The sequence below is a fragment of the Carassius auratus genome, unplaced genomic scaffold (assembly GCF_003368295.1).
Source record: "Carassius auratus strain Wakin unplaced genomic scaffold, ASM336829v1 scaf_tig00214183_4049273_7079891, whole genome shotgun sequence".
Taxonomy (NCBI): Eukaryota; Metazoa; Chordata; class Actinopteri; order Cypriniformes; family Cyprinidae; genus Carassius; species Carassius auratus.
In genome coordinates this window covers 9,333-23,233 of record NW_020527547.1, presented here as the reverse complement: position 1 = coordinate 23,233, position 13,901 = coordinate 9,333, and the positions used below count along the sequence as shown (strand labels likewise).

General features: G+C 38.1%; 1 protein-coding gene across 1 annotated transcript in view; it reads left to right on the top strand.

Annotated features, from left to right (window-relative positions):
• LOC113091365 (zinc finger matrin-type protein 4-like) overlaps positions 1–8,861 on the top strand; it is a 48,204-nt gene extending 39,343 nt beyond the window's left edge. The window contains exon 5 of the mRNA XM_026256841.1: positions 8,533–8,861. Within this exon, the coding sequence (XP_026112626.1) occupies positions 8,533–8,846 (314 nt within the window). The 3' untranslated portion in view covers positions 8,847–8,861. The remainder of the gene's footprint in view (positions 1–8,532) is intronic.
• The last annotated feature ends 5,040 nt before the right edge of the window (positions 8,862–13,901 follow it).

The window sequence follows — 13,901 nt, the reverse complement described above, 5'->3', positions numbered from 1 at the left end:
ATTTCCAATAGTTAACACCAGCATATTAAAAAATATCTTTTTTTTTTTAGTTTTTTTTGTAAGGCATTATGTTTCATATTTCAAATACTGTATTTGGTCAAAAACTCCCTGCTTATATAAAGCAGGGAACTAGATGAGATTCAGCAGTGAGAAAATGGTACAGAAACTCCAGTTAAGAAATTTTTCGAGAGAAAAGCAGATAGCTGTAAGGATTAAAAAAAGCCTTTGATCCTGTTCTGGTTGATCCAGAAATAGAATCTCTCAAGCCATACACCTCCATTGCATTAGGATAAGGGGCCGTTTACACAACAACGTTTTCAGCCAAAAACAGGAATCTTTTTATGCGTGTTGTCTGTTTGTTTACATGACGACAGCGTTTTGGGGACTGAAAATGGATAATGGATATGTTTTTGAAAACGCCACTGTTAACATTTCCGCGTAAACTCCCAATACAGGTACCTTTGAAACTGGTGACATTGTGCGCATGAGTAGTACATGTTAGGTATGTAGACATGTGCTGTACATGTTTATTTTAAAGGCAAGTGTGAACAAACATAAACAACAGTGGCGGAGTACATGGCACTGTTATTGCTGCTCAAGAGTTTGCTAAGGCTTCTTCAGGAAAGTATGGATTTACTTCACCAATATTAGAACCAACAGCGGAGACACATAATATACAACATATAATCGTCACTTCTCTAAACTCTAGCACCAACTACTGGCCTGGCTTACGTAAAACAGAATTTTTGGACATTTTTTATGGATGTTTTTTACGAATCTTTTTGAAAATGTTGTGGTGTATACGGGAAGATTTTTAAAAATGCAAGGAAAAAATGTTTCTGATTTTGATTACATCGTTGTCATGTAAACGTAGCCTAAGATTGCGTGTGAAATACATTTTCAGTGGGTTTGGCCATTTTAAGCTGTTTATTACATTAGCTGTTTATATGGATTTTGCGTGTTTTGTGTATTCAGGGGAAAAGTATTATTAATGTAGTTAGAATGTAAATAAGACAAAGAAAACACGATAAATATACAGAGATGTAGCTTTATATTCAATGGTGTTTTGATTTTTTCATAGATTTTTCTGTCTAAAAAATTAATAAATAATAACAGAAACAAAATACAGTAATTACTATTTTTTTGAATAAATCAGGTAACATGTAAAGGCAGCATAATCTTCATCTACAACTGTCATGACGTTTGACAGAGCATCATTTCTAGCATTATACACACATCGCCTGCACCTTGCCTGTTCACTTATTAAATATATCAGATATTTTGCATGTTTTCCCCCACAATTAATTGTGATAAAAGTGTGTAAGTGTTTGGGTGTACTCAGACCTAACAACATGCAACAGTTGTCGCTAAGGAATCACAAAAGGTTTTTTGTGCATATGACTTGTGCAGACTGTATGCTTGGATGAATGATCTCTTAGAAAGTCCCTCTCCATCTTTATGTCACTCAAATCCAGTAGCTGTCTTTGTGCCTGCAGTAAATCTCCTGATAGATGACTCTTCCTTTATTGCCTAAACTGTCACCTGGAATTACCTGAAGTTCCTTTCTTATTTCCTCCCACAGAGTCTCATTAATGTTTGAAATCTCCTGCCTACTGGTGTCAGACTATTGTTTGTTATAGAGAAGACAGGTAACAGATTGCCGGTGAATCTTTTTCACTGCAGCAGTGGCCATGAACTGATTTTTTTTTTTAGAATGTGAGATACTTTAAATTATTTTGGTCACTGCATTATGCATTATGCTTAACCTGCTTTCCCTTCTTGTCCCTAATTCCATATATACAGGTCCTTCTCAAAAATTAGCATATTGTGATATATTGTGATATCTTCCATAATGTAATGAAAAAAATTTAACTTTCATATATTTTAGATTGCACACCAACTGAAATATTGCAGGTCTTTTATTGTTTTAATACTGATGATTTTGGCATACAGCTCATGAAAACCCAAAATTCCTATCTCAAAAAATTAGCATATCATGAAAAGGTTCTCTAAACGAGCTATTAACCTAATCATCTGAATCAACTAATTAACTCTAAACACCTGCAAAAGATACCTGATGCTTTTAAAAACTCCCAGCCTGGTTCATTACTCAAACCCCAATCATGGGTAAGACTGCCGATCTGACTGTTGTCCAAAAGACCATCATTGACACCCTCAAGCGAGAGGGTAAGACAGAGAAAGAAATTTCTGAACGAATAGGCTGTTCCCAGAGTGCTGTATCAAGGCACCTCAGTGGGAAGTCTGTGGGAAGGAAAAAGTGTGACATAAAACGCTGCACAACGAGAAGAGGTGACCAGACCCTGAGGAAGATTGTGGAGAAGGACCGATTCCAGACCTTGGGGGATCTGCAGAAGCAGTGGACTGAGTCTGGAGTAGAAACATCCAGAGCCACCGTGCACAGGCGTGTGCAGGAAATGGGCTACAGGTGCCGCATTCCCCAGGTCAAGCCACTTTGGGCTACAGAGAAGCAACACTGGACTGTTGCTCAGTGGTCCAAAGTACTTTTTTCGAATGAAAGCTAGGAGGAAGTCTGGAGGAAGACTGGGGAGAAGGAAATGCCAAAATGGCTGAAGTCCAGTGTCAAGTACCCGCAGTCAGCGATGGTCTGGGGTGCCATGTCAGCTGCTGGTGTTGGTCCACTGAGTTTTATCAAGGGCAGGGTCAATGCAGCTAGTTATCAGGAGATTTTGGAGCACTTCATGCTTCCATCTGCTGAAAAGCTTTATGGAGATGAAGATTTCATTTTTCAGCACGACCTGGCACCTTCTCATAGTGCCAAAACCACTGGTAAATGGTTTACTGACCATGGTATTACTGTGCTCAATTGGCCTGCCAACTCTCCTGACCTGAACCCCATAGAGAATCTGTGGGATATTGTGAAGAGAAAGTTGAGAGACGCAAGACCCAACACTCTGGATGAGCTTAAGGCCGCTATCGAAGCATCCTGGGCCTCCATAACACCTCAGCAGTGCCACAGGCTGATTGCCTCCATGCCACGCCGCATTGAAGCAGTCATTTCTGCAAAAGGATTCCCGACCAAGTATTGAGTGCATAACTGAACATGATTATTTGAAGGTTGACTTTTTTTGTATTAAAAACACTTTTCTTTTATTGGTCGGATGAAATATGCTAATTTTTTGAGATAGGAATTTTGGGTTTTCATGAGCTGTATGCCAAAATCATCAGTATTAAAACAATAAAAGACCTGAAATATTTCAGTTGGTGTGCAATGAATCTAAAATATATGAAAGTTTAATTTTTATCATTACATTATGGAAAATATCACAATATATCACAATAAGCTAATTTTTTTAGAAGAACCTGTATATATATATATATATATATATATATATATATATATATATATATATATATGATAGAAATAGACTCTCCTTATATCCAGTTATACTCGGGGGGCCTTCTAAGTGATTTTAAAGTGCTTTTATGCTGCAGTAGGCAAAAACCAGCAAATAAATGGAAGGATGGAGGTGTATCTGCCTTTTGGGGATCAAGACATGCCCATTGCTTCTCCCTGAGCTTGTGAATAAGAAGCACAGTGGGGGAGTGGACAGTAAGGTGCTAATGATACACTAAAATAATGTAAAAGAGCTGGATTCATGCCTAAAAAAGAGCAAGGAGTAACAGTTATGACCAAGGTTTTGGCCACCCCAGTGACCATGAGAACATTAAATAAAACTGAGATAGCGGTAATGAAAAACTTCTGTGTCACAGGCCTGTGACACCTAATTTAATTTGGGATGTATAGAAGGACTGTTAAGGCAGAAGTCTGGTTGCAGTAATGACATTGGGTGAGACATTTCTATGGTTAGACTAGTGCCAGTGTTATTGGGGACATTCCCGGGTGTTATCCTTTGTCACTTATGCGGGCTCTGTGTTTTAGCTATTATGCGAAAATTTATCTTCATATCTATGTATTTGGAAGATAAACACTAAGTAGATGATTATTTTAGCTGACAAGGCAACATTTCCCATTTTCATTTAGTTGATCTTGATGTTCTAAAATAACTAACACTAAAAATAAAATGTAAAATAGTAATTTTTACAAACAATAAAAAACTTTCAAATGAAAATGACAGCAGAAATTATTAAAATAACAAAAATAATTCAATATATTAATAAAAACTATAATAGCACATGTATGATAAAATAGCACAACAAAATTGCTTTACAAAAAAGTGTCAGTGTAAGATGTATACGATGGGGGGAGGGGATTAGTAAGTCTTTTTTTATTCAAAAGTGACAGTAAAGATATTTATAATATTATAAAAGATTTATTTTTCAAATAAATTATATTTTGAACTTTGTATTCCTCAAATAAACCTGTAGAAACATATCTTACAAAATAATAATCAGCTAAACTGTTTTCAAGATTAATGAATATAAGAAATGTCTCTTGGGCACCAGATGAGTATATTCAAATGATTTCTGAAGGATCCTGTTTACACTGAAGTCCAGAGTAATGGCTGCAGAAAATCCAGCTTTTCCATTGCAGGGATAAATTACTTTTTAAAATATATTTGAAATACAAAAGACTTATTTTTATATTGTAATATTTTAGAATAATTCACCAAACAAGTGAACTGTCACACAAGCAGACTGGCTATTCAACTTTTTGTGAATGACATGTTAGAAATGTTTTATAAGAAGGGTTCCTGCACAATAAGAATATATGGCGTTTTAGTACACAAATATGATGAATCAAGGCATTCAGCTCCACATATTCTATTCCACACACAAAACACAGTGACAGTGACAATATTTAAGCAAGGGACTTGCAGTAAGTTGTCACTGTGTGACACATAACTCACAACAAGTGCAAATAATCTAGTAAACAATGTCAAAAAGCTTGGTGACCCTGCATAAAACACAGTTCTCTTATATTTTACAGAGATCATCTTGGTCTTGTGTTTGTACCTGTTTTTCCTTTTGATGGATGACACTCTGTAAACCCCTGAGCTTGTAAATCAGTACTGCAGTGTTTCAGTGCCGGTGCCGAATTCTGCCAATATCCATATTGTTATACTGCAAGAATCTGTCAGATACTCCAATAACTGAAGCAAGGGCTTAAGGGAGTTTTATGAATTACATATTATGCGTTTTATTTGACTTTCACTTTTATTTAATTTGTTTTTGCCTTGTACTTTTAACATTTTGTTTATTGTCAAGGCAACATTTGTTCTTCGTAGGCGGTTTAAAATGCCATGTAAATTTCCTGTAAGAGGAGGTGTGACCACACTTCAGGCAGGACTAATTCATTTAATGTCTTTTATGCAAATGTATTGTCTTTCATTGGGCCACAAACTGATAGGCCCTGCGATAAACAATAATTCTTTACAGACCATCAGTTAAAAACAAACTAGGCTTAAGCTTTCTCAAAATGAAGTTGCCTGCTCATGTATTGTCACCCTCTCTTGTGACAGCTCATTTATCTTCTTTACATTTTCATCTCATGTAGCATTTTAATTTGCATCATCAAATGTAATTTTTGCGACAGTGGTTGTATATTGGATAAATTAAATTGTGTGTCCCAACTAAAGCATGGATTATATTTTCATCTACCCTGCTGGAAAGTGTGTAGAAATAAGAGTGAAAACAGAATGAAGGAAAAATACATGTGTTTTGGCAGGGTATTAATTTCCTTGCTCAACAAGGGTACTTTTCAACATGTCTCTTGTTCCTGATTGTTTTTACAAATATGCTAATAAATCAAAGTTTTGTAGGAAGTTTATGTGGAGTCACTTTAGCCAAACCTTTTGTAGTCACACTGCTAATGTAGTTTATATCAAATCATATATAATGTTGCAAATAGGGCTGAAGAAGAGAGTTTGAGTTTAGAGCAGTCAGTGTAAATGAGAACAAACTCACCCCTCAATGAGACCTATGAAAACTAATAGTCTCAGACACAAAGTGGCCTATTCTCTCCAGTTGTCCATTCTGCCAAATAATGGGATGTGATGTCAAGGGCTAATCAGAGCTTTTGTAAATAAATAAAAAATCCATGGCAGACTGGACAGCCACTGAGGTGTTAAAACTGATTGTTAGGCCCTGCATTATGATTCTCTGGTATGTTTTTTGTTTATTTATTCTGCTCTGTGGTGATGCTGCCATCCATGCATAAAAATGCATAAGCATACAGTAAATGAATAAAGATGACACATGCACGTGCATCTCAATAAATTAGAATGGCCTGGAAAAGTTCATATATTTCAGTAATTCAACTCAAATTGTGAAAGTCATGTATTAAATAAATTCAGTGCACACAGATTGAAGTAGTTTAAGTCTTTGGTCCTTTTAATTGTCATGATTTTGGCTCACATTTAACAAAAACACACCAATCTCAACATATTAGAATATGGTTACATGCCAGTCAGCTAATCAACTCAAAACACCTGCAAAGGTTTCCTAAGCATTTAAAATGATCTCTCAATTTGGTTCACTATAGGCTACACAATCATGGGAAAGACTGCTGATCTGACAGTTGTCCAGAAGGCAACCATTGACACCCTTCACAAGGAGGGTAAGCCACAAACATTAATTGCCAAAGAAGCTGTATGTTGACAGAGTGCTGTATCCAATGTTAACAGAAAGTTGAGTGGAAGAAAAAAGTGTGGAAGAAAAGATGCACAACCAACCGAGAGAACCACAGCCTTATGAGGATTGTCAAGCAAAATTGATTCAAGATTTGAATGAACTTCACAAGGAATGGACTGAGGCTGGGGTCAAGGCATCAAGAGCCGCCACACATAGATGTGTCAAGGAATTTGCTGAACCACAGAAAACATCAGATGTGTCTTACCTGGGCCAAGGAGAAGAAGTACTGGACTGTTGCCCAGCGGCCCAAAGTCCTCTTTACAGATGAGAGCACGTTTTGTATTTCATTTGGAAACCAAGGTCCTAGAGTCTGAGGGAGGATGGAGAAGCTCATAGCCCATGTTGCTTGAAGTCCAGTGTTAAGTTTCCACAGACTGTGATGATTTGGGGTGCAATATCATCTGCTGGTGTTGGTCCACTGTGTTTTTTGAAAACCAAAGTCAAAGTAGAAATTTTGGAGCATTTCATGCTTCCTTCTGTTGACCAGCTTTTTGAAGATGCTGATTACATTTTCCAGCAGGATTTGGCACCTGCCCACACTGCTAAAAGCACCATAAGTAGGTTAAATGACCATGGTGTTGGTGTGCTTGACTGGCCAAACTCACCAGACCTGAACCCCAGAGAGAATCTATGGGGTATTGTCAAGCGGAAAATGAGAAACAAGAGACCAAAATAATGCAGATGAGCTGAAAACCATGTGGGCTTCCATACCACCTCAGCAGTGCCACAAACTGATCACCTCCATGCCACGCTGAACTGAGGCAGTAATTAAAGCTAAAGGAGGCCCTTCCAAGTATTGAGTACATGTTTCACAATTTGAGTTGAATTACTGAAATAACTTTTCCAAGACATTCTATTGTACTGAGATGCACCTTTATTTTCCTTTGATTCATTGGATTATCCAAGCAGTAAAATGTCATCACATGGCTGGAATAATTTATGTGAGTTTCTCTTTTGTTGTCTGAGCATTTACTTATAGAAAATCCAAAAATCCAATCAAAAGTCACTGAAAACTCCAAATGATAGTAAAACTTGGATTTGACAAATGGTTAAAACAAATTTCATTACCAGCTGGTGGACAGTTTGATTAGAAATGGCAATGTTGCATGCTTTAAAACTGATGGGCTGTCCCTTGTGATGTAAGCTATTCAAATCAAAACAGTACAAACTGTAAAACCTTAGTCCCAAAAACTCCCAACCCTCACCTATTCTATTAACTTGTATCTACAGTACTTAAATTCATTTTTCTCCAGGAATCCATGTTGTGACAAACTTATAGAATATTCTTCACGTTAAGCCTCTGAAACCGTAAGGTGGAAAAAAAATCTAAATTTTTCCTTTGATTTTGTAGCATGTGCATTTTACTGAGAAATGGAGAAGGTAATGCTGCAAGTGACACTTCCTGTGATTCTTGTTACAATGTGAATGAAAAAAAAAAAAACTTTTAATAATTTAATTCAAATATAATAACCATATCTACACTATATTTTTTTTCAGGATTCATACTTGTGATTGTTAGTGTGTGTGTGTGTGTAGTTATGGCCAATAAGAAATAGATTTTCTCATCTTCTCCAACAGTAGCAACATAAAGGCATAACCTTTGATCCCTGATTCCAACAAACATGTACAGAGTGTAATAAAAATGGGGAGAAAAAAGTGAATCTCCTGTGAATCTCAACCCCATATTTAGGGGTGTGTCCTAGAGAGGACAGAATCTTGGCCATTGCTTAAAGTTCTATATACAGAATTTACCACATTGTCCCTGGTTACCAAACTTCTTCAGACTTGGCAAATATACCTAAGCAGCATGTTTTGCTATTCCAAAATCTTGGATATAATAAATATTAAATAATGCATTAAATCAATAATCCAATGTAACTCTTTCTCTACTTTCTGCAGAGGTGCCACCTAGTCCAGTGAAGACACCCTCTTCAGAAATCTCACCTTTGAGCTCAACACGTCAGCACCGGGATTCTGATCGCTACTGTCAGCTGTGCAATGCTTGGTTCAACAATCCTGGAATGGCACAGCAACACTACGATGGCAAAAAGCACAAGAAGAATGCAGCACGTGCAGAACTGCTGGAACAATTAGGGAAGACTTTAGACATTGGAGAGATGAAAGGTACAGACTCTTTACACTTTCTTAGTGGCTGTATATGGCTGCATGATTATTTTGCTTTTAGTTCATTAGATGATGAGGCACTGAACTGAATGATAAAATATTTGTATTGCCTTACTGTCCTGCAGGTCTTTGACGGAAATGATAATGTTGATTATAATGGCCAGTTTCTTTTCCTTGTCTGCCAAATTTCAAACGGAAACAAAAAGTACCCATTTTCCTTATTTGAATTAATAAAACAACAAAATTGTGCATAATTTTCCACCAGCAGTGGCAGTGTGGCATACAGTGTGGCCAAAAAGAAATAGCAAATGGGTGATTTTAAATTACTGTTCCTAAATGACAGAGTCATTACTCGTAAGAAACTGGAAATACAATTGCAACTAGACTTAGTGTTTCAATGCAAAATGTGGCAGACATGTTATATATGTAACGCCTCTCTCCCGGGTCCTCACCGCCACACCTCATTCTCGTTCTGAGTGGGTCTCGAACCCGGATCTCCAGCATGAGAGGTGGACACACTAACAAGGAGGCTAAATGACTGCAGCCACTAGTGTCAGTTGTTAGTGCATTTCTTGAGATAAGGGGAGTGAGGTTTATCTGTACAGCATCCAATCATTGGACTCCATTACACTCACCCCCCAAACCTCACTACCATCCAGGTCATGGCACCAGTGTAACCCGGGTCTCCGGAATGGGAGGCGGACGCACTAACAAGGAGGCTAAATGACTGCAACCACTAGCTTGTCTCTTGAGATCAGGGGAGTGAGGTTTAACTGCACAGCACCTACTCGCTGGCTCTGTTACACTCACCCTTCCAAACCTAACTCCCTTCTTAATCATGGCACCAATGTAACCCCTCCCTCCCAGGTCCTCACATCCACACCCTGTTCCAAGTGGGTCTCTAACCAGAGTCTCCAGAATGGGAGGCGGACGCACTAACAAGGAGGCTAAATGACTGCAGCTACTAGCGTCACTTGAGATCAGGGGGATGAGGTTAACCTGCACAGCACCTATTAGCTGTCCTCCATTACACTCACCCCCTAAACTTCACTCCCATCCGGGTCACGGCACCAACATACGATTTTTTTTTTAATATTTCATTTAGATTTTGTTAATCATGCAGCACAGAAATGTCACAAATCTCAGCTCCTTTTCCTTTAATGCTCTGATGTCTTCAAAAATAACTGCATTTCTCTTGAAGAAGGAATTCAGAGTAGTGTGACTTTTGAGTGCAACCTCTTTGTTACACAAAGAATGAGAGCTCAATCGCAAACTGTGAGGTCACAAGAGTGACCTCTGTTGCTCATGTTATATTTCACTTATTTTTTTTTATTGAAGGCTATTCCCAGCTCAGAGGCGTAGTTTGGGAACAATTCCTCTATAGATTAATGAAACCACTCACATAAAACAATAAAACTCAATGTGTCTTTTACCTTTTACTTCCCTTGCTTCTTCTCCAGCCTGGGCTCTACGAGAATAAAAGCAATAGGTTTGTGCGTCCAGAGGCTTTGATACAGGCTATTCATCACTAAAAAATGAAGTGTGTGCTCTCCCGTTGTCACTTGGCTCACATTAGGGGGCGGCAGTGGCTCAGTGGTTCATGTAGTTTGTCTACAAACTGGAAGGTTGGTGGTTCGATCCCTGGCTCCACCTGACCAAGTGTCGAGGTGTCCTTGAGCAAGACACCTAACCCCAGCTGCTCCCGACGAGCTGGATGGCGCCTTGAATGGCAGACACTGCAGTCGGTGTATGAATGAGTGTGAATGGGTGAATGTGAGGCAAATTGTAAAGTGCTTTGGATGGCCATTTAGTCTGAAGCGCTATATAAATGCAGTCCATTTACCATTTACATTATGTCAATACCAATTACAAATAAATTTTTCTCTGAGGTGAGCAGAAAGAGGTCGGGTCAGCGGTTTCATTGCCTAGCAGAAAGGTCCAGTAACATGGGATGTTTCATCTCATTACAGATAAAGGAATGGAGATCAAAGCTTCACAGAGATATGTGTTGTGAGACTGAGATGAGCATTAAGCTGAGGTTGGGATTAGTTTGTTTGGACTGAAGGTTATCCCCAACTTAGAGTGATAGATGGTGAATTCAGAGCATCCTTGTTAAAGGGGGGGTGAAATGCTATTTCATGCATACTGAGTTTTTTACACTGTTAAAGAGTTGGATTCCCATGCTAAACATGGACAAAGTTTCAAAAATTAAGTTGTACGTTTGAAGGAGTATTTTTGTTTCAAAAAAACCTCTTCCGGTTTGTCACAAGTTTCGGAAAGTTTTTTCGAGTATGGCTCTGTGTGACGTTAGATGGAGCGGAATTTCCTTATATGGGTCCTAAGGCACTTCTGCCGGAAGAGCGTGCGCTCCCGTATAGCAGAGCACTGAGAGCACCTGATCAGAGCGAGGGCGTCGCGAAAAGTCACAAAAGAAGTGTGTTTTTGGTTGCCAGGGCAAGACAACCCTGCACAGATTACCAAAAGAGAAACAGCATTAAGGGACCAGTGGATGGAGTTTATTTTTACAGAGCATCAACGGAGTTGTGCAAGTGTTTTTGTTTGTTCCCTGCATTTCGGATTGCACATCGTTTATTTCTTAAGGATAATGCAGTCCCAACGAAAAAGGGTCACGATCGTGTGTTGGAACTGCATGCGGTGAGTAAAACTGTTTCAAATATCTCTGTGTTGTTAACTTAGCTATCAGCGCTTAAGCACATCAAGTAAACAACATGCAATGTTGTCATCAAACTGCACTTTCCAAATGTACAGCTGAAAAAAAAAGAAAAAAAAAAGACGACATAAAGTGGAACTTGGTCATTTTCCAAAACCGCTAAGCAAATATATACAGTTTCAGTACATACCACTTAGAGACGCCTTTGCTGATGCTGCTCTTGTTAAATTTCAGCCTCTGGATCTGTGTCACAGCTTCCAAACGCTCTCAACCTAAAAGCTTACTCGCGCTTGTGATTCTTTAGCTCCGCCCACACGTCACGCCTCTAGGCGCTCGTGTTTTTCCGGGAAAAATTGGTACAGACTATCTTTCTCTTATAAATATAATAAAAATAAAGACTTTTTGGAGTTATGAAGGATGCAGTACTACTCTATAGGTACTCAAGATTAACAGGATATTGAGTGAAAACGAGCATTTCACCCCCCCTTTAAAGGAAGAGGCACTGAGACTTTACCAGGCTCATAGTTACTATTACTCTGTCTGCACCAGATTAAATTGGAAAAAAAATTAGGCAGAGTGCTGAATGAGAATGAGAAATGAGAAAATAAACTGGGGATTTTTACTTCACTTGAGGATAGAAGTTATCTACATTTCCCAAAACCACAATAGATTTATGAATTATATTAAGATTTTGTCAAACATCCTCTTTCACATGCAAGCTCGAAGTTTTAGGTAACACTCTAAGTTTGGGAGATTTAACTGTAAGTGAATTTTTTGCTGTATTTATCCCAAACTTTGATATAATTTGTCTCCACATTTTTTTTTAACCCATTTAATTTTAACGAAGAAAAAAACAGAAAATATTTGGGAAAATTGAATAAAAAAAGGGCTGTTGTTCTTTCTAACCTAAAAAAAAATAATCAGAAATATTAAGCAGCGCAACTATTTTCTGCATTCTTTATAAGAACGCATTTCTTCTTGAACACCTCAGGAATAAATTATATTTTAAAATATATTCTTATAGAGAACAGTTATTTAAAAGTTTCATATTTCACAGTATTTCTGTTTTTACTGTATTTTTGATCAAATAAACACAATCTTACTGAACATAAAAAGACATCTGAAAAAATCTTACCAACCCCAAAGTGGTAGTATTGGTGAAAGTTCAAACAAGAGATTAAATGAGAATCTGCTAATTCAGACGATACCAGTTCTGTCATTTAACATCAACCTGATCGAAAAGTAGAATAATTTTTTTTTATATTCTACCTCCAAATGTATTTTATTTCTTCTGTAAATCCTTTATATTTGAACACAATGACTTACAACTTAAATATCCCCGGCCTCCCCTATATATCCATTTTCAGGTTGCATTCATCATCACACACTTCATCATTTCTGCATCAGGAATACCTGGACCAAAATGTACCTGTAGAAATAGCTAGTCGGACTGATCTTTCATACACATTTTCTCTTCATTGGGTTAAGGAGTGAAAAATAGATGGGCCAACCATCTTTTCAATTTTCCCCTCGGCTGCCCGTTCACACTGTCTGCCCTGCAAGGTCTCTCACTAATGTCGCCTAGTCATTACTCCAGCCAGGAAATGTCAGCACAGACACCACAGCGTTCGGTAGTACGCCTCTGGTGGCTTCCCTCCAACGTGATTATCAATTAGTAATGATGTGGCAAATCACCCTAACGGCCAGAGTGATAGAGAGAGTTTCACAGATGGGGAAATGTTGCAGAAGAACTTGCTGTCTAATTCATCGGGCTTGAAGCCGCTGGTGGCAGACTCATCTTTCACACAAAGTGTTAGCACCTACAACACTTGCCTCTGTCTCTCTTTCAGTATCCATCCCATGTTATTTCTCCCTCTGTTTGTTCCCCTTAGATTTTCCTGGCCTTTTCTCTGTTTGCATATATCTGTCCCGCGCATCTTTTGAGTGTTGTCTGATGTTCAGAGCATCAGAGAGGGAGCCAGCAGTCACACTTTGAAGACTGCAACATCATGAAATATTCATAGCTTTTCTGTTGAGCACTATGTCTGTGTGGTTTCTCATGAATGTGTGTGTGTGTATCTGTGAGTACATAGCACATTTTCTCTTCCTGTGGCTATGAATCGAAGCACCTTCTTATTTACACAAAGGTAGGGCTGACTGATATTTTTGTATTTTGTAGACTTTTTTGGAGGGTAAACATCAAAGGGTGCATTGTTTTCAACTACAGAAAAGAGGACACTATTCAGGTGGTGCCAGTTGAATATTATAACCAATACAGTTTGTTTTCAACAACCATTAACGTAAACTGTATGCAATTATAGTACAGTTATGACGCATTGACAGAGAATTATGGAGTTTATCTTTTCCTCTTAAATACCACGTCATACACTGATTGATCTGTAACGTGCCACATCAATTCAAAAACACTTACAAAATATACTTGCTTAATCATCTTATCTTGTTAAAGAGCCAG